The 20,204-nt window shown below is 56.2% G+C and overlaps 1 protein-coding gene across 1 annotated transcript; it reads right to left on the reverse strand.

Annotated features, from left to right (window-relative positions):
* Window positions 1–10,483: 10,483 nt before the first annotated feature.
* FGF8 (fibroblast growth factor 8) lies at window positions 10,484–16,244 on the reverse strand. Its single transcript, XM_027113116.1, has 6 exons — window positions 16,213–16,244; window positions 16,082–16,118; window positions 15,467–15,553; window positions 15,062–15,242; window positions 11,783–11,889; window positions 10,484–10,938 (listed from the first exon to the last, which is right to left on the reverse strand). Exons 1-6 carry the CDS (start codon window positions 16,242–16,244, stop codon window positions 10,648–10,650), a joined length of 735 nt encoding a protein of 244 aa, XP_026968917.1. The 3' UTR covers window positions 10,484–10,647.
* Window positions 16,245–20,204: the final 3,960 nt, after the last annotated feature.

The raw sequence follows: 20,204 nt of genomic DNA on the forward strand, positions 1-20,204 counted from the left end.
GCCAATCTCAGCCACTTGGAGGCCTGGAGCTGTTCTGGAGGTGGAAGAAAAGATTCCCTGTTGGCTCCCAGAATACTCAAAGTCCTTGGCCCTCTGAAGTTCCTTCTAATCTACGTTTGAACCCTTAGAGGCAGGCAGGGTGGGGGTTGAGCTTGGGATAATCCACTTGGCCCGCTGAGGGCTTCTTCTTCAGGGCTCTGGGCTCCTGGGCAGAAGGGGGAGGAATCATTCTAACAACAAGACTAGCATTTATTGAGTGCTTCCTCTGCCCAGCACTGCTCCGAGTACTTTATCTGTGCTACCGTTTTGGGCCTCCACCTGTAAGTAGGCATTATCATGAATCCCATTTTACAAATGAGGAGACTGAGCCCCAGAGCAGTAAAATCACTTTCACAAGGTCACCAGGATCCAAACTGGAGAAATGACCACTCACAGCATTTGCATGGTCACACACGATGGCTTGAGGGGGAAAAAAGAGTTTATTTGGACATTAACTGGGGTTCTCGGGCTCTAATAAGGGATTTGAAGACTTTAGAGCCTGGCGAAGCAGAAGGTGCTTCAGCACTTCAGAGTCCAAAAGCCCCAGGGAGATCCTAGGTTAACCACTAACTAGCTCTACCATTTGGGGCAAATTGCTTAACTCCTCTTAGCCTTAGTTTCCCCAACGGTAAAATGGCACTGGTCATACTGACCTTACTGGACTATTGTGAGGATGAGAAATAACACAGCTCCCTGGCACCTGATGCGTTCTCAGTAAACGGTAACTGAGGTTCTTACTCTTCCCTCCCCTCCCTTGGGTGTCCTGGCAGGCCTGCCACTGACCGACCCAGCGGCCCCTGGAGTAAGTGGAAGCAGCTGGGAGGGGGGCGGGGAGGAGGGGAGGGGGCCGCTTAAGGAACTGCAGACCAGCCCTGAGGGCCTCACAGGGGATATTGGCCCTAGCCACAGGTGCACCAATTACTCTCCCCTGGAAAGCCTGGGGGTGCACTTCCCCCTCGTTTCCCCACTCGGCTCCGCTGACCCCTGGGTCTGCAGCAGGCGGTGGCAGCTTCCCGGCACCAGTCCGCTGGCTGGTCGTTGGTCTTCAGGTTTCACAGCCTCCCTGAGGCTCCCGGTGCTTTGCAAGTTTTCCCTCCCTTTCCCGGCCGCTTCCCAGTTAGCCTGGGAGCCTCTCTGTGGCAGCTCAGGTTTCATTTCTGGGAGCTTTGTTCCAAATGGAAGTTTCTGGTTGGGATAATCCCTGGGTGTGAGTGGTCATTGCAGGAAGAGATGGGAGCCTCTCTGAGAGGCTGTGGGAACAGGCCTGCTTGTCCAGGTGCTGAGGAGGGAGAGAGCTCGGCACCTTCCCAGCGGGGCCGAGGCAGTGGCCTGAGCCACCCAGCCCTTCCTCTCTAGAGGCTCCTTGCCACCATCTTGCCCTGGAGGCACAGAGGACCCTGCCGGGCTCAGGGCCCCCATCTCCCTCACCACCTGCCCGAGTGGGGATGTCGGGCACGAAGGGTGAACCTGAGGGGGTCCCGACCCCTGAACCACCCACAGCAGGTATCGTTTACATCTGTTCTATGAAATACCCCCCTATATATACAGGTTTTCCTCAGGAAATAAGGTTCTGCCACTAAAAATTTTTTGAAAACAAATAATCTAGGTCAAACCTTTCACCTCCTAGATGACGACACTAAGGTTCAGGAAAGACAAATTACCCTGAGGATTCCACAGCTACTCATTCTCAGCTCCCATCTTCTCTGTGAGGGCTTTTACGATTCAGCCAGTGGAGCACCTGGTGCTAACCCACTGTTGTCCATGCCCCGTGGTACGGCGACCACAGGTTTACGCGTCTGCGAACCCCTATACCTGGGGGTGGCCTGAAGGAGGGGCCGTGCCTTGTCCTCTCGAGCCCCAGCGACTCAATACTCTGTGCATGGGACTGAGCTGGGGCTGAGAGGAGTCAAGCTGAGCTCCATCTGGAGGTTCTCCCACCCAACGGCCTCAGAGCCAGCATGGCCTCAACCCCAAGCCATCTGCCCTCCTCCCCGGACCCCTTTCCTCGCCCAACCCTTGCTCTTCCTCCGTCTCGGCCTTTCCCATACCTCATCAGAGTTGACTGTCTAAAGGCGGCCACCGGTGCTGGAAGGGAAGCTTCGGGAGTCAGGGGTCCATCTCACGTGCTCACTGTTGCCTCCCAACACTTGCTTTAATGCCTGGCTTAGAGGAAGTGCCCAGTGGGTTGGTCATATATCCATGTGAGGCCCTGGGGAAGGGAAGAGGCCGGAGCACAGATAAGAAGTCTTGAGTGTTGATGCTCTGTGTTCTCCGTGTGCCTCTCTCCTTGAATTCTTCCCAATTCCAGACATCTCGGACTTGATTCTCCCCCCAGCTTGCTGCTTTGGGGGTTGGGAGAGGGAGGCAAGGCTGGGTCCGAGGAGCAGGGCGGGAAGGACCTGCACGAGGGCCTCAGGGGTGAGCAGGAAGCCTTGCAGAACAACAGCGAATCTGCGCCCTCACTTCTCCCAGGTCTCCGGGGCCCAGGCCTTTAGCTGGCACACCTGCTCCGGTGAGTGGAAGGGAGAGCGAGGTCAGATTTATGTGCTTGAAGGACGTGCCCTTTATCTCACTCAGCTTCCTGGCTACCTCGGGGCCCAGGAACACAGCCCCCTGAAGATTCGCCCGCCCTCCGGGCTCCTCATGGTGCTGCTTGGATGTCATCATGGTGCACACCTGGGCTCCCAGAGCCTTAGCTCAACTGGCCCGACCCCTCCCCCAGAGCCCATCCCCACAGCAGACACCATGTATGAGGAACCCTTGCTAGGACACTCTGTAGGACCCCTTACACACTCTTTGTGACAACTCTATAGGGTGGAGCATATTCCCCATTTTGCAGGTAAGGAAATTGAGGCCTGGAGAGGTTCACACAGTCAGGGAGTAGCAGGGCCAGGATTTAACTTACTTCTGTGTGATTCCAAAGCCACAGCTGATTTCTGGCTGCTCCTAGCGCCATTTCTCTGAATTCCTTCTGACTTTACTGAGGCCTCGGCGGTGGGGTTGAGGGGTGCCTCATTAGTGTCAGTGGTCAGTGCACGCTCCAGGGGTGTGGGAGGAGTGAGAGGCAGCTCCCTTCCCTTCCTCTCCCTTCCCTTCCCTCTGTCTGCTTTTGATGAAACTGCCCCCACCCGGAGGCTCCTGGAGAGCATCCTCCACCCACACAGGACCCTCCCCTCCCTCACACACCTGTGCACACTTCCGCCTTACCGGGCTCCCCGAGGCAAAAATAACCATTCCAGACACTGCACGCTTAGGCCCTGACTCTCCTCACTCAGCACAAACCTTTAGCCTTTCGGTCACGGCTCACCTTGTCTCCAGCTTTTATCCAGAGCCCCAGCTACCTGTCATGCCTGGCTTAGGAGTGCCCCCAGGAGCCACCTTTCCCTCCCCAGACTGCTAGCACCTCCTCTCAGGAAGCCCCTCTTCTACTCTACCCAGGACCCTCCACCCCGCCAGGGAGGATTGGGCCTGGCTTAATGGAAGTCACTGGAACTTGAACCCAAGGCACAGAAGTCAGCCCCAGCCCTCAGAAGCCTAAGACCCAGCAATACTGACCCGGCTCCCCTATCAGAACTGCGATCAGGCAGACCCTACATGGTGTATTACCCACGATGAATGTTTTATGAGTTTGCTCTTCATTACTGAGGGCTGCAGGAGGCAGGGAGGGGGAGGTGATACAAAAAAGCCCAGGGAGAGGCTGGGCAGGGAGACAAGGTGGGAGGGCATGAAATGGCCCGGTGTAGGTTGTGATGGGACAGGGGGATTTCCCTATGAAGAAAGATTTAGCAAGAGTTGGTCACGTCTGTCCAATTGACGTGATTAAATGTCGGTGGCTGGAAACAAGGAGGAGTCCAAGAAGGTAGAGGTTTGAGCCTGGGTGTTTGGGAGCTGTGTGCCTGTGGGCAGCAGAGGGACAGCTGGAATTTGGTGTTGGCCCTGGTTACTCTCACCCTTGAAAGTCACTGGCTGGTTCTCCAGGCAGTTGGCTTGGGTATCAGGGCCCAGTGCCCCAGCTCCTCGGGGGCTCACCATTCTGCTGCTCCCAGGCTCAAGGCCCAGGCGTTTTCTGGTCCTCTGAGCTCAAGGTAGGAGGAGGCTGCAAACAGTGCTGAGTTCTGTGCAGGCTTCTTCTTACTCCCTCAAATCAGTGTCCAGGCCAAACCCTTGTTTGAGCACCTTCAGCCAGGCCCAAGCTACAGCCCATCTGATCCTTCATGACTGGGGGTCTGGCCTTAATCCCCAAGTGCCAAAGCTTGGGACCTCGCTTGGCATAGGTTCATGCCCTGACTCTCCTCCCACCATGTCCTCCCCGACCATACGCAGCCAAGGAAGGGAGGGAAAAGGAACGCAGATCCCCAAACCGATCCAGTGGCCGCAACTTGTTTCACTAACATCTGCCATCTGCATTGTTTCATCTAGCATCTGCCAGCCGGGAGGAGGGAGGAGTACATGAGTGTGAGCCCTAGGGCCTGCGCAGATGGACAGTTAGTCCTTCAGGGTCAGCAAGAGACCCAGATGGGGAAGGGGGGCAATCAGAGGGACCTTACTGGCACAACCTCCTGCAGTAACATGGGACTTGGGGATCCCTCGGAGTTCTTGCCAGCTCCCCATCTGTCTTGCTACCACTTACTCCTCCTCTCTCCAGCTCCTAAGTCCCCTTCACTCTCTCCTGTTAAATCCTCTGGTTGCTATGGAAACCCAGCGGTGGGGAAGGAAGCAGAATTTTGGGAGGTTCTGAGTCGTCCATCCCAACAGGCTCTCTTAGATGCTCCTTTGTCCAGTTTAGGAGACACTTATTACGGCTTGAGAAAAAGGAGGTGAGCTTGTGCCAGATAGCCTTGGACCCTCTTTTAGTAAGACTGTGATGTCCAGGTGGGCTTAGAGGGTCACCCATCCCAGGACCATCCTCAAGTCTCCCTGACCTTCAGGCATTTCCTAAATCCTGACCCAAGTCCCGGATGCAGAGAACCCCCAATGCACCTTCTCCATTCAACAGCCTCCACATCTACTCTCATTTTACTAGTTGATTACCAATGTTTACTGAACACCTACGATGTGCCAGGCACTGTTCTAGTCACTGGATATTCATCATAAGCCAAGTCAAAGTCCTTGCTCTCTTGGGAGGAATAGGCCAACCAAAAATGGGTAGATAAATAAAAAACAAGATAATGTCAGATATTAATAAGTGTAATAAAGAAAAGAGAGCAGAGAATGACAGCAGAGACCTACAAAATGAGCAGTTAGCCCTCCAGCAACCTAAAGGAAAAGCATGTCAAGCAGAGAGAACAGCAGTGCAAAGGCTCTGAAGCATATGGGAGCCCAGCTTGTTTGAGAAGCTGGAAGGAGGTGTGGCCGGGGTGCAGTGGATGAAAGGGAGAGAGGTTAAGCCATACAGTTAGATAGGCAGACAGGGCCCGAGCATGGAGGAGACCTTTCAGGCCATAGAAAAGGAGTTGAATTTAATTCTAGATATGGCAGAAGTAACAAGATCAGATTTATGTTTTGGAAATTCTGGCTACTGAGTGCAGAAAGGATTGTAGAGGGATATGAGAGGAAGAGCAGTTAGGGGGCTGTTGCCATAAGCCAGACAAGAGCTGATGATGCCTTGGAGCAGGGAGGTGGCAGTAGATAAACAGAAGAGTAGATGGACTAGATTTGAGTAGTGTTCCAGAGGTAAAGGCGGCAGGATGAGAGGCAGGGGGAGGCTGAAAGAAGAGTCAAGGAGACCCCCAGGTGAAATCAACAACCCCCTTGTTTGCTGGCTGCATCCTCTTGGCCCTGAGATTGGTCGGGGATAGGAGGGAAGGGAGACAGTTGATGACAGTAAAACTCTACCCAAAGCCCACTTAAAGCTTTGGGCTCAGAAACTGGTGTATTTTTCCTATATCATCAGGACACACATCCTCTTGGTTTTCCTCCTACCTACCTCATGGGCCACAATATTTGCTGGTTCCCCCCCCTTCACCCTGACCTCTAATTGTTTGGAGGATACCAAGGCTCAGGCTTGGCTCTCTCCTCTTCTTTGGCTACGCTCACTCCCTAGGAAATCCATTCCATCCCCTGGCTTTAAAAGTTGTGAGTTGAATACTCCCAAATTTATATCTTCACATGAGACCTCTCCCTTGAATTCCAGACTCACATACAACTGCCTACTCAACATCTCCACTTGAATATTTATTTAGTCAGCTCAGACTTAACAGGCCCAAAACAAAACTCCTACTCTTCCCCTCAAAATCTGCCCCTTCTAGAATCTTCTCCATCTCAATAAAGGGCCTCTCCATCCTTTCAGTCACTCAGGCTAGAAACTTTGGAAACCCCTAGACTCTTCTTTTTCTCTCACAAACCACACCCAAACCATCAGCACATCCCTACTTGCAAAAAATGTCCCAAATTCCAATCTCTTCTCACCACCTCCAATGCCCTATCATTCCTCGCCAAGATTACTGCAAAAACTTCGTAACTAGTCTCCCTTACCCCACTGCTGTCTATTCTCAACAGAGCAGCCAAAGCAATCTTGTTATTAACAAAACTTAATTCAGATCATGTCACTCTAGTGCTCAAAACCCCACAATGGTTTGCTGTCTCATTCAGGCTCAAGGCTAAAGTCTTTTCAATGGCTCTACATGATCTGTCCTCATCACCACTACTTATATGCCTCATCTCAGCTTCCATCATTCTCCCCACCCCACTACACTCATACTACATACACTACACCTGTATCCTGCCTTCACTCTGCTCTAACCACACTGGCCTCCCTCCTCTTCCCCTGATGCTATAAGCTTGTACTCGCTGGTCCCTCTACCTGGATGGCTCCTCCCCCAGATAGGTGCATGCCTTACCGCCATCAGGTGTCTGCTCCAGCATTAAGTTTTCAGTGAGGCCTTCTATGACCACCCTACTTAAAATTGCTACTACCTTACCCCACCTTCCACACTCATTCCCTCTATTTTTCTCTGTAGTGGTTGCCAGGGTCTGATAAACTATACACTGTTTGTTCTCACCCCACCCACAGCCTCCTGCTACAATTTGAGCTCCATAATGACAGAGTTTTTGTCACTTATTTCCTGCTTTGTCCCCTCTACCCAGAACAGAGCCTGGCACATAATAGGCACTCAATAAATATTGACTGAATAAGTGAATTAGAGTAAGACCTGCAGTCCTCAAGAGGCAGCCTGGGTCTGGGAGTTAAGACCTGATCTTTCAAACTAGCTTTCATGCTGGCTGTGGGACTTCTGGGCCTCGGGTTGTCTATCTGTAGATGGTGGAGAACTCCTGGGGTCCTTTGCTACAGCAGCTTTCTAGAAAGATGCTTGGCCATAGCTTCACCTGTTGCCATTCAGCTGAGGGTAGCAGGTAGGGATGGACAGGACCTGGTGGAGTGAGAGGAGAGACCTCTAGTGCATCCTTTCTAGTCAAGGCTTGGGTGGAGTCATCACTGGCTTTGAAATTAAAGGCGAGGTTCTGGCTTGGATTTGGCTGGGCTCTGGCAGCCCTGGGAGAGGGAGGAATGGGTGAAGAGGTCCAGGGCCCCTGCTGAGTGGGGACTAGTAGAGGCCTCGCCACTAGGCCTGGGCTCCTCCCCATGGAGAGTTGTCCCTGTGAGGGCCTCACGGGGACCACTACTGTAAGAAGAGAAGGAGAGGGGACGTGGGGAATCAGGGTGAGGTCAGAACTGGGGAGAAGGGAGGACTGGAGAGGGCCTTCTGCGTGGATCACCTGGGCCCGCACACAGATCCTCAGATCCTCTGGGAGGCCAGGCCTCCACGCACACCTCAGCCGGCCCCCAGGGTCCTCACAGCCAGCACCCACTCCTAGACAGAGTGGCAGGCCTTTTGGCTGAGGAAAGCCCTGTCCTCCTCCCTTTTCTGGGCCTTGCAACAGCTCCCTGCTTGTTTTCCCCGAAATAAATGGGCTGAGCATATTGGGCCGGCAATAACCCCTTGAAATCAGTTGTTATCACAGTTAACAACCAGTTTGGCTTCAGTTCAGGCTGTTAACTATCAAACCGCTAAGTGCCGGTAATGATTGATTCTTGGCCAGTTGCAGCTTGAGTGGGCTGTAAAACCCCATTAGCGAGGGCTCTGTGGAGGCAGCAACGCAAAGATAAACAAGGTAGTGGGTGCTCCGGCCCAGCGCAGCCCCACTGCTCTGGGCTCAGCTCCCCAGGGTGCCTGGCTGGGGGTCCTGCTGGGAGTCAACCCCTTCCCAAAGCCTCAGGTCACCTCAAGGACAAGACCACCACCCTCCTGTCCACCTCTACTCCCCCATCAGTCATCTCTCCCTTCTCCATGAGGCAGGTCCAGCTCTCTGGACAACCCACCTCTTCTCTGTCGTCGCAACCGTTGCACAGTTCCACCCCACCACCCTGGAGTACTCAGGCATCCCCAGCCTGTGGGCTTCAGGGTAGCTTTGGCCTAGCCAGTGACCACCCTGGCCCAGCCTGGCCCCACTTTGTGGCCAGGATCACAGGCAGGGAGAGGCTGACATTCCATCCACCCCCCAGACTCCCTCCTACCCTGTGGTTTCCCCCAGGAATTGCTCTCAAACAAATGAAATGTGGGTAATTACTGGGCTGGGGGCTGGACAGGCGGCCGTGCAGATGAAAGCGTTTCCTGGACGGTCTCTTCATTTGCATGGCATCAGAAGCTGCTCAGAAGGTGTGACTTTTCCCACAGTGAGACCCCAGCTCCTTGCACAATAAAGCCAGGCTGCTCACCCAGAATTAATTAAAGGGGGAGGGGAGGGGATGGAGCAGAAGAGGAGGCACTAAGAGCTGGGGGAGCTGGAAGAGAGATGTCTAGAGCCCCCTCCCCACATCCTCCGTATCTATGCACCAGGAGAAACCTATTCTGTCCAGAGCCCTTCACCCCCATAGCAGGCCAGAAGAGGCCCCATGGTACCCCAACCTCTCCAAGGCTTCCCACTGGGCCCTAGGATTCCTGATCCATCTGGATGGCCTGAGCCTGGGATTTGTGGCTGCAACTCTTGGAGGCCCACGTGGTTAGGAAGCCTTGGGTTGCCCTCCACCCAAAGGACCAGAGGCCCAGAAGGAAGAGGTTTCTGGATTCGTCCAGTAACTGTGCTATGGGACCAGCCCAAAGAAGGCAGTGGAAGCAACCAGAATGAGAGCTCAGGTATGATGACTGGGACAGCTCTGACCTCAGGAGACCTGCTGCCTCTGGGCTTGGGCTCTCTTCCGGGTGGTGTGATGCCAATCTCACCAGTCCACCTCCAAGAACCCACCCCTCCACCCACCACAGGCCAGTCCTCTTGCCCACGCCATGAATGACCTGCTCTACCATTGTCATAGCATGACCTGGTCTTCCTTCATCCATAGCAGTCCTTCTTCACAGGCTAGTCCTTCTGACTTACCACCTGCTGCTTCCCCCCCTGGCCAGAGATGAGTTCTGCTCTAGGCCTGTGAGCTTCCCTTCCCGGCCAATGCCAGTTCCACTCCCTCTAGGCTTGGTCTCTCCAAGGTTGGCAGCTTCTCCCTGCACCACAGTCCCCTGGGGTCTTTTGCAGCGCCTGAGCTCAGCACCTTCTGCTCATAGCTTTCTAACCAGATATCCCAAAGTTAACACTTGTTTCATGTCACGACTGTCAACACCAGCCTTGGCAGCCCCCCTCCAACATACCTCCACCTTGGACCCCAGCAGCTGCTCTCTTCTTTCATTTTCTGGAGCCTGGTACTCAGAAAGAACTAGCTCTGGCATCTCTGATCTGTCTCCCACACAGACCGAGGCATACACAGAAAGGCACTTTTTAAAGGACCCACTGAATCCATGATTACAACTCCAGTCCTAGCAAAGTCATCATTTCTGGCCCAGGGGTGGCCTGGGGAAGTGTTAACAATGACTCCTATTAAAAGCCCATGTCTGAGAGGTCCCAGGACCAGCTAAGAGCCTCTTCTTGCTCCTTTCCCTGCTTCTGTCCTCCCAAGAAAACCCCTCCAGCAACAATGATAGGGACGGCCAACAGGTGTGGATCCTTAGGTAGAAGGGAGGCTGCAGTCAGAGTTGCTGCCTGATTTGCTGCATCTCTCAGCCGCCTGCCAGCTGGGGCAGCGCGGGGGGAGGGCGCTGACCCCAGGAGGACTCACTCTCCAACACACATTTTTAATACGTCAGTTAAATAAATATTTCAGTCATTTAATAGCAACTAATACCCAACCACCCTCCACTGACACCCACCCTTGAAAGATCTGACCTAAAGTTCAGGCTCTTTCCTCTCTGCCCCCACCTGGGGGTGCAATGGAGCCCCTGGCGGCCTAGCAGTCTTACCCTGCAGCTGCTGGGGTCTCAGGAGCGCCTCTGTGGGACTAGAAAAAGCCCCCCACCCCCAAGAAACCCCCGCTGGAATCCCAGTCTAGGCCACTCACTTGGCCTTCCTGAGAGTTAAGAAGTCAGACGCCACAGCCAAGTGGAATACAAAAATAGAGCCTCTCTTTTGTTTAAAAAAACAACAAAAAACCCAACAGCAAACAATTATCAACAACTAGGGCCCAGGGCTCCCCCAGCTCCTCCCCAGCCTTCAGTAGCGCAGACCTCATCCTGCACCAGAGGAAACCTCCGGCGCTGGGAGCGGCGGGGAGGGGCCGGTCAGGGCCTATCGGGGCTCGGGGGCCCAAGTCCTCTGGCTGCCGCGCAGACTGCGCGTGAAGGGCGGGTAGTTGAGGAACTCGAAGCGCAGGCTCTGCTCTGTGGTGTGATGGCCGCGGGGCAGTCGCTTCATGAAGTGGACCTCGCGCTGGTGCTGCCGAGTCTTGGAGCCCTTACGGGGCCGACCCTTGCGCGTGAAGGCCATGTACCAGCCCTCGTACTTGGCGTTCTGCAGGGCCGTGTAGTTGTTCTCCAGCACGATCTCCGTGAACACACAATCCTTGCCTTTGCCGTTGCTCTGCAGGTAGGGGGGGCCAGACACGGTGTCACCGGGCTCTGTTCAGAACCCGCCCCCATCAGAGGCAGAGGGGAGGCGGCCCCAGACAGCAGGTGGGCACCCCAGCAGATGGCAGGGTGGGCAGCCCCACCCCCTGCCCGGGCACCCGCTCTCTAATCCCTGACAACTCACAGCCCACCCGGCAACTTCCTGTCCTCCTGGGTAGCAGTGACACATGGCTGTCTACCGAGGGGCTGGGCCCCAACACAGAGAGGCAGAGAGGGGGCCCAGCCCCTGCCTACCCTGGCCTCCTGCCCACCAGTCTGGCCCAAGCTGCTAGCACCCGTTTCCCCACCTGCCCCCCTCAGCCCCTCAGGATGCCGGCCTGCAGCCCCAGGGCTGCCACCCTATGGGGGAAGGAAGGCCGGTGAGGAGATGCTGAGCCCCAAGCCCCAGAAGCCCAGGAAGCGGGGAGCTCGAGGCTGTAGAGGAGCCGTGACTAATGGGGCCATTTCAGAGCTCCACCGAGGGGCTGGGCCTGCGGCTTACTGAACATTCCAAATGCTGGTACCATGTAATTGGACATAATAGCAAAGCAATTTGGCGATTTGTTAAAAAGATATATGGAATTTACCAACCACCCCCCCCCCCCGCCCCTTCCCTAGCCTGCCTTCTTCCTCCTTTGCTTTTATAGCTTTTCATCTCTCAGCTTCCTCCTCCCTCACCTCCCCCACCATCCAATCATTAGGTAAGCCCAAGGTGGCCCTCTGTCTCTGCCCACCTTGTTGGGATCCTGGAGGAGCTCAGCCAGCCCAGCCTGCTCCCCAGGCCCCAGCCGCCCCCTCCCTTCCTTCTAAGACCTCACCTTGGCAATCAGCTTCCCCTTCTTGTTCATGCAGATGTAGAGGCCTGTCTCAGCTCCTCGGACTCGAACCCGGCTCCCAAAGGTGTCCGTCTCCACAATGAGCTTTGCTGTCAGGGAATGTGGGGGGAGAGTGGTTATGAGCAGCTCCCTGACCCCCAGTGCTCCATGTCCCCATCCCAGCTGGCTCTTCCCAGAAGCAACTGCTCCAAGAGCCAGGTACCCAAGGCGTGGGCTCCAGCCACTAACATGCTGTGCAACCCTGGGAAAGTCAAGTCTCCTTTCTGGGCTTCAGACCGTCCCCTTACCTGGGTTTACAGAAGGGGGGTGAATGAGATCATGGCATATGAACTGGTTTCTGCAGAGGGGTCTTGGAGCCATCAAACTGAAAAGACCCTCTTTTAAAACCAGACTAATAACTTTTATGTCGAGGCTTCAAGTAAATTTTAATTTGACTAGAATTCTGCTTCTAATCAAAGATCTCTGAGGATTCTTCCAACTCAGAATATTATATGCACATGCCTCACAGATCATTACAAATGTCTGGGGTGCAGTGGTGACCTCCACTCCTGAGGTCAAACATAAAAGCACTCTCTCTTGTTTCTGGTGCCTCGGATTCTAACCCACAGCCTTGGCCACACCACCCTACCCCTGCTCTGCTGAGAAGCTGATAGGGATGAGACAGCTCTCCCTACACCCACAGCCCATGGCCAGCTGCTTTCCCAGAACCAGCTGGGAGGATGCTATCTCTTCCCCACGCTTCCCAGTCACCCCAGTCCCCAGCCCCAGTGTTCAGAAATCAACAACTCAATAATCTTTTCTCTCACCCTCCAGCAGCACTGGGCTTCTCACCCCAGTGACCAAACACTTTCTGTAGGTGAGGAGGAGAGAAAATCAGGTGTGCTTGCCTCTCACTGAGAGCCAGGAGACAGGGAGCTGAATTCTGTGCCTTCTTCCCACTCCTCTCTCCCCTTAGACAGCCAGCTTGCCACAGAAGCCCTGGTCCCTGTCCACTCTCTGCACAACTCCTCCCTTTGAGGCTGTCACCAAGAAGGGAGTGGGGACCGACTTAGCTGTTTGGGATGGGACAGAAGGGGCTGGGTCTCCTGCCCTCCCTACTGCAGCCTTTTCCCTCCTTGAGAAAGAAGTTTGGGTACTCCCAGGTCTGCCTCCCAGCCTGTACTGACAAGGTGGCACCTTCTCTGTCCCTGAAACTAATGGGTGGTGATGGGCACAGGTCAGCAAGGCAGCCCTCACGTCCCAGCCTGTGACTACCTGCCCCCCTTCACAGAAGCACAGAGCTGGGACCCAGTAGCCAAGTCCCCAGTCTGGCTCCAAGTCAGCCAGGGAAATGCAGCTGTCACCTCCCCTCCCACCCACCTCCTCTTGGACCCAGCCAGTCTGCTCATCCCTCTCCTGGTCTGCCTTCCAGGGCAAGGAGCAACTATTTTTAAGGGCCAGGAAGGACACCGACTGGAGAAGATGGGAGGGGATTCCATTCTGAAATTCTGGCCAAACAGGGCAGATAGGGATGGAGCCCTCTGTCCCTTCCTGGGGCCCATAAGGAAGCAACTGGGACTTCTCTGCTGTTCTCCCCCAGATTCTTCCTGTCCTGGCTATACACCCTAAGCCTTTGCTCTTGGGCCCTCCAGCTCCTGCTCACCAGGCAGGGACCAGGGAAACTGGGAAGCCTCCTATAATTGTAAGGAGAGAAGTGGGCATCAGACCTCTGATGTCTGAAGAGGAATTCCCCCATGAGCAGCTTAGCCTCTTCTTCCCTCCCCAAAACCCAAGGATGCTGGACCATTTGTTCCAATGGGAGTAAACCCAGGAGGAGCCAGGCATTCATTCCCTTTCCTTGGAAGCTAAGAAGGGCAGCAAGTAGCCAGTTTGGAGGGACAAAGGGACGGTAGGCTGGCCCTGCCAGCCCAGCAGGGGAGCTCGGCCACCAGGCAGGCCACCCCCAGCCCCACCCCACCGCAGAAAGCCCCCACTCTCCTTCCTGGATGGATCTGGGGAGCTGGGGCCGAACTTTACGGCAGCTTTCCCGACTGGGCTTTTGGAAAGCTTAACATTTTCAAACCTATTCTTCCACCCCAGTGACAGATTTATCCCAGGAAAATTATGTCTCCTTCTCCAACTTTGAAGGGAAGTCAGCTACGTCGATGCAGAAAAAATGCAGCGAGACATACTCGATCCCCCAAACTGGCTCGAGAAGAGGAGAAAGTATTCAGGAAATGTTAAAAAAGGTGAAAGTAAGAAGAGTTTTAATCGCTCTGCCAGACGCGGGGGTCTCTCCAGAGATTCATAGAGAACAATCTTGAACCTCTTTTTTAACATTTACAGACTTGCAACTCCTTTCAAACTCCACATCTGAAAAAAAGCCTCGTTCTTTTTCTGTTTTATATCATTCTTCATTTTTCTTCTTAGCTCTTAAAACGCCTCACCTTTTTATTACATTTTAATAGAGTCTTCCCCTCTCCTTTCATGCTTGTTTAACTTGGTCGTTATTTAAAGGTTTTTAAACTCACAATAATCGCTCTCTAAAAACAACACCAGCAGCCCAGAGGGCTTGCTTTTCTCTTGGTACATCCAGGACTCTGGAAATTGGCCTTGTTTCAAGGAAGGAATATTGAATGCTTTAGAAATCAATCAGTCCTCAGCCTCTCTACCTCGCAGTAGCTCCCTGTACTCACCACCCCACCGGCAGCCAGGAGCCCCACTCTGACTGACCGCCTGGGTTCCTGGACAAGTGCAGAGGGGAGGGCCCTTTTCCTAGCCTAGTCCCCACGTGTAACTGACCCTTCTGATCAAAGTATTTAAAGGTTCACAGCAACACCCCCCCAAGCTGGGAGAGCTGAAGGGATTTCTCTCCCTTCTCTTTCCCACTCTCCTTTTGTGGGCCCTGGCGACATATCCTCTTTCAAGAGCTTCCCTTAAACCTGGGCCCCCTCCCCCTGAACCCTCTGCCTCCACCTGCAGTGGGGAGGGGTATGAAAGGGGGAGGTGGAAAGGGAGATTCCTGGATTCATTCATCTGCTGGGCAGGGAAGGGGCACCTGTGGGCCGAGTACTCCCCGAGGTCCCTTCCCCAACCCTCTCTTCTCCAGCTGACCCCCAAGATGCTTTTTCGCCTTAACTCCTTCCCTTCTGAGCTGGGGAGTGTGCAGGCCTCTGGCCAGCGCAGATGTGACTGGTAGGTCCAGTCATAGCAGGGCAGCCTGGGGAAGAGGGGCCCGTTCCACAGGCTACCTTTACCCCACTGCAGCGCAGCTCGCCTTACCAAAGGGGTCCCCGTCTTCTGCCATGGCGTTGATGCGCTTGTTGGCCAGGACCTGCACGTGCTTCCCGCTGGTGCGGCTGTAGAGTTGGTAGGTCCGGATGAGACGGCGGCTGAGCTGATCCGTCACCAGGCTCTGCTCCCTCACATGCTGTGTAAAATTAGGTGAGGACTGAACAGTTACCTTTAGGAAATTGAAAAATACACAACACGCCATTATAATGCTACTCTGCCCAGGGGCCCAAGTGGCCCCCATCACCCGGCACCTCCCTCCACTGCCCCAGGCAGCCGGCTGGGGTCCCCCCAACATACCAGCTCAGGCCACCCGCCCCCCACCCCCACCCAGGAAAGTCGGACAGACCAGTCCTAGCATGGATGAGCCCGGGATGGAGAAGGATCTGGACCCACCTGTTGGGAAACACCCTGGGACTCCCGGCCAGCTCGGAACAGGGAAGCGAGCTCCCTGCCCAGCGCAGGCCCCCCTCCCGGGCCTTCCTAGAAGAGCAGGGCGCTTTTAAGTCGGGAGGCAGCGCTGCCCGACCCCTGACATTTATAAAGACAAATTCACGGAGCAAATGTTGAGACCGCAGAGGACCTAGGCACCTGATCCTTCGGCCAGTCCCGCCGCAAGCCTCCCCAGAGAGCCGCGGAGAGGGTCCCTGAGACAGTCACCGTACCTCTGACAACGAACGCCCCCGGGCCCCGAATGCCTCCATCCTCGGCGGCCGGGTGTGGCTGCCCGCAGAGTTCCCCATCCACCCCCACCTGGCTGGGAGGCGTGGGAGACAGAGCTGGACTCCGAGACCTCGGGTTCTAGCCTCGCCACTCGCTGGCTGTGTGACCTTAGGCAGGCGCTACCTCTCTGTTCCTTAGTTCCCTCCTCGGGGTAGTTAGGGGTTGCATTTCTAAGGTGCCTTCCAGCCCGCCGCGCGGCCGCAGGGTCGGTCCTCTTGCCCCTGCCCGACCTTGCCCCCCGGCGTCCCCCGCCGGCTCCGGCCCCCGCCTCCGCGCAGCGCGCCTTACCTGGGCTTGGAGGCAGAGAACCAGCAAGTGCAACAGCCTGTGGGAGACAAAAGCGGGCGGGGAGAGAGGGGCGCAGGGTGAGCGGCGGGCGGGCGGGAGCGCGGCCGGGGGCGCGGGGCGGCGGTACTCACAGGCAGCTCAGCGCCGATCGGGGGCTGCCCATGGCGCGCGGCCGGGGAGCACGCACAGCCCCGGCGGGATCACGCCGGTGCGCGGGAGGCCGCGGACAGACGAGCCGAGGGCGGCGGCGGCGGCGGAGGAAGGCTCGAGGGCGGGAGCCCGGGCGATCCCGACGCGGCTCCTTAGGTCCCAGGGAATGTCGAGCTCGCCGCACCGCGCCGAGTGCCTCTGCGCCGCAGCCGGAGCCGGTGGCCGCTGGCTGCTGAGGAGCCGGAGCGGGAGGGAGGGTAACGGGCCGGCAGGGGGGGGTGGGTAAGTGGGAAGGGAGGGGGAGGGGAGGGGAGGGTGGCGGCGGGGGGCGCCGCACCGGGCGTGAGGGGGGAGCGCGGGGCGGGCGGCCGGAGCCCGCAGCCCCCGGCTGGGAGCGGGGGCCGGGACCCAGCCCGGGGCGGGGGCGGGGCGGGCCGGGGCGGGGCGGCCGGCGGGTATGGGATTGGGGGTCTGGGCGAGGGGAGGGGTCTGGGGACCGTCTGGGGGGGGCGGCCGGTGTGGGCGCCTCCCCCCAACCCCGGCCTGTCCCCTGGCGCGCTCTTGGGGTCCAGGCGGGCGGGGATGGGGGGCACCTCGGGCTTCCCACCCCGTGGAGTCCCGAGACCCTCGGCTGGAGCTTCCTGGACCGCCGGTGAGCCCGAGTGGGAAGGTGCCCGGTCTCCACCGTGGGACCCTGTCCACTTACGCCTCAGGCTATACGGCGGTTCTCTGAGCCGCCTACTGTGTGCTTCGCTTGGGCCCGCCGCCTGCAAGTGGCTGCTAACACTGGAGTGAACTGCTGTGCGCTCCTCTCTGTCAGTGCATGCTTGCGTCGGGGACCCGACACCCACTCCCATCTTTCGGCTGAGTACCCTGCCTTGCCGGTCTCCCCTGTCTCGCTCAGTCTCCAAGAAGGCCCTGAGATGGAGAAACATCTCCTCCTCCCCTTCCTGCCCCCATTATCACCATCACCCCTGCCCCGTACCCCCCCCCCGCCCCCATACACACTAGCCTGAAGCTTGAGAGGAACCACAGCCAACTATGGGAGAGCCCAGAGGTCCCTGGTAAGACGCAGAGTCACTGCCACCACCCTCAACCCCCCCACCAAAGAAGCAGGCAGAGGGCGCAAAAATAACTGCTCTCAGCTGCTTTTCCTGGGGAAGGGACTTAGATCCAAGTTGCCCAGCTTTTTCTCTCAGAGTCCCAATATTTGTGCATTGAACAGGTATTTACACACCTACTGTGTACTAGACATGAACTGCTGGCTTTGTGTCAACTGTGGGGGAGGGGGAGTATCAAGAAGGTAAGGAGTCGTCTAAGCCTTTACCAGCCGCTCGGTTTCTTCCCTCCAGGGGCTTTGAGAAACCCTGAGCCATGATGCTTCTTTGAGAGCAGCCTGGGTGGGCAGAGGTGCCCTGGGACAGATACTTCTGAGGAGCAGGTGGAGTCACTGATGCTTTGCCCAGCTGCTGGCCTCACCCAAGACCTCCCCTGCCCTACTGCCCCGGCCACGTCCTTGGGGATTGGGCTGGAGGGGTTGGGGTGGTCCCAGGAAGCCGTTAGGCCAGAGGCAGTAGGCAGCACAGCAAAGTTCTGCCTACCTCCCCTTTCTCTGTGGCCTACCTTTCCTACTCCCAGCCATAACGCTAACACTGAGTGAGGTCTAGATGGGAAAACAGAGTCAGAAGACTTGTCCCAAGATCTCATCCCTCCCCAGAGAAGTAGACTTCCTGAGCCCACCTGTTACCCACCTCCAGGAGTCTGTTCCCTCAACTGGCTCTTGCCCACACAGACCACCTGGCAAGGACCATGTCTTACTAGCTCAGAAGCTGCAGCTCATGGCAGAGAGCTGGGCAGGGGTTATTCTGCAACTAGTATTCGATGAATGAATAATGGGGAAACTGGCTGAGCATTTAGACCTCAGTGCATGTGGGTCCTCTACGGGGAGGCTTGCTTTTACCACCCTCCCAACAGATAATAATCATAAGCACCACCATTTACTGAGCACTTGTATTTGCTAAGGGCTGGGTTTGCACCATCTTCTCTCAACCCCACTGGGAGGTGGGCCCACTGGGGGAAGACAGGTGCCGTGGGCTCCGGTGCCCACAGCCCAGACCAGCACATTTCCTTCATTTGAGCTCCTCTGTCTTAGAGGTTGCCAGCCACTTGTTGGGTGTCTAACTCCCCAGCTGCACTGCTTCAAGCAGGCAAGATGTTCACCATCTTAACCTCATGCCCTGCACATAGTAGGCCCTTGAAAATGTTTATTTGTATGCATTAAACAATGAGTGGAGAGATGGGGAGCAGAGCATGAGAAGGGCCTTCTCCTCACCAGGGACCCAGCCCTCTGAAAATAGTCTGATGAGAACAGCAGGGAGCAGGACCCAGACAGAGGTCAGGGCATCCAGCCCATCCTTAGTGTGCATAGTCCTGGAGTCACAACCTGAGTCACTCTGGGCACCTGTCCTTCCCCAGACTGGGGTGGAGACAGTCCAACCTGTCTCCACCAACCCTGGTTTGGAGCCCCAGAATGTTTTGAAGGAGCTGGGCTGAACCTCAATGATCTTAATCTACCCTCCTCCCTCTCCCCCAGAGGTGAGCAATCCAGGGCCTAAAAGTGTGGAGGTCAGAGTTTGAGTCCTACACCTTAACCTCCATCAAGGGGCCTGTACAAACCAGAATTCCTTTATATTTGGAGAATCTCCCCCAACTGGACCTTCGTCGATTTTGGGGGATTCTTCTCATCTCCCCAAAAGTCCCTGTCTCTAGAAGGAGGGGGGCAGCAATAAGGACACCTCCGCATCAGGCACCGGGTACTGCCAGGGCACACCCCCGTGAGTGACAGATGCAAATATTCCATCGGGGCCCCAGCAGGCCGCTCTCTCCTCCCTTGCTCTCTTACTCACCTCCCGGCCAGCTCGCTCCTTCCTTTATCTTATCAAAGCCCCGTAATTACAATTGCTATTTTGTTTCCTCGAATCTGCAATCAGAGCTCCCTGGCCCTGATGAGGGAGCGCCTGTCAACCTGATCGCTGAGTGACAGCCGGCCACCTTTCCCGGCTGCCTCCACACTCCGCAAACACAAATACACACACACACACACAAACACACACACACAGTGTCCATCGCCTCCTGCAAGCACAAACACACACCTCTCGCCAACACAAATAGCCCCTCTAAACACACACCTTCAGCCTCTTTCCAAGTGCATCGGTCGCCCCCGCAGCACAACCCCAGGCCCCTCAAATCCACACCAACCGGCCGGGGCCGCCTGGATCGCCGCTCGCTCAAACGCGCGCTTCCTGCGCCCGGCGTTCAAAGCGCCGCAGACCCTCCGCCAACCGTTCAAATGTAAATCGCGGAGGCTGTGTTAAGCACTTTAGGCCCGGGTCTGGGAGTCGTCCCACTTCACCCCCCAAATACAGTCCTGCCCCTCCTCCAAGAGTCTGCAGACCCTGGCGTAAGCCTTCATCCCTCAGCTCTCAGGGGCCAAAGTGAATTGGCAACTCTCCTACTGTGCGCTGAGAGGGCAGAAAGGGGGATCGAGGAGAGGCGGGGGCGGGGAAGGAGAAAAAACAATTCCCAGCTCTGTCCGCCGGGCGCCCCGTCGGGCCGGGAAACTCCTGGACGAAGCAGATGTGGATTGGGCCCCCACCGCGGGCAGGAGAGCGCTCGGCGCCGGCAGGGGCCGCGGGAAAGACCCACCAAGAAACCAGCAAAGGCGTACAATGAGAGATCAGCCGCGTCGCGGGGGGTAAATATTTGGGCGGGGCCACGCACAGGGGGTAGATATGTCTGCTGGGGAGGCTTCCCACGAGGGATGACTCTTCGCTGCACTCAGCCAGGCTACTGCGCCTTCAACCATGCACGTGCCAAGGACTTTGGAGGCTATAGACGAGAGGAAGAAGGGAAGGGTTCTAACAGGAGCCCTTCCAATGCGTGAATGAACGAACGAATGAAGTCGGCCTTAGTC

Source organism: Aethalodelphis obliquidens, unplaced genomic scaffold (genome assembly GCF_003676395.1).
Source record: "Aethalodelphis obliquidens isolate GAN/ISIS:26980383/991018 unplaced genomic scaffold, ASM367639v1 scaffold11, whole genome shotgun sequence".
Classification (NCBI taxonomy): Eukaryota; Metazoa; Chordata; class Mammalia; order Artiodactyla; family Delphinidae; genus Aethalodelphis; species Aethalodelphis obliquidens.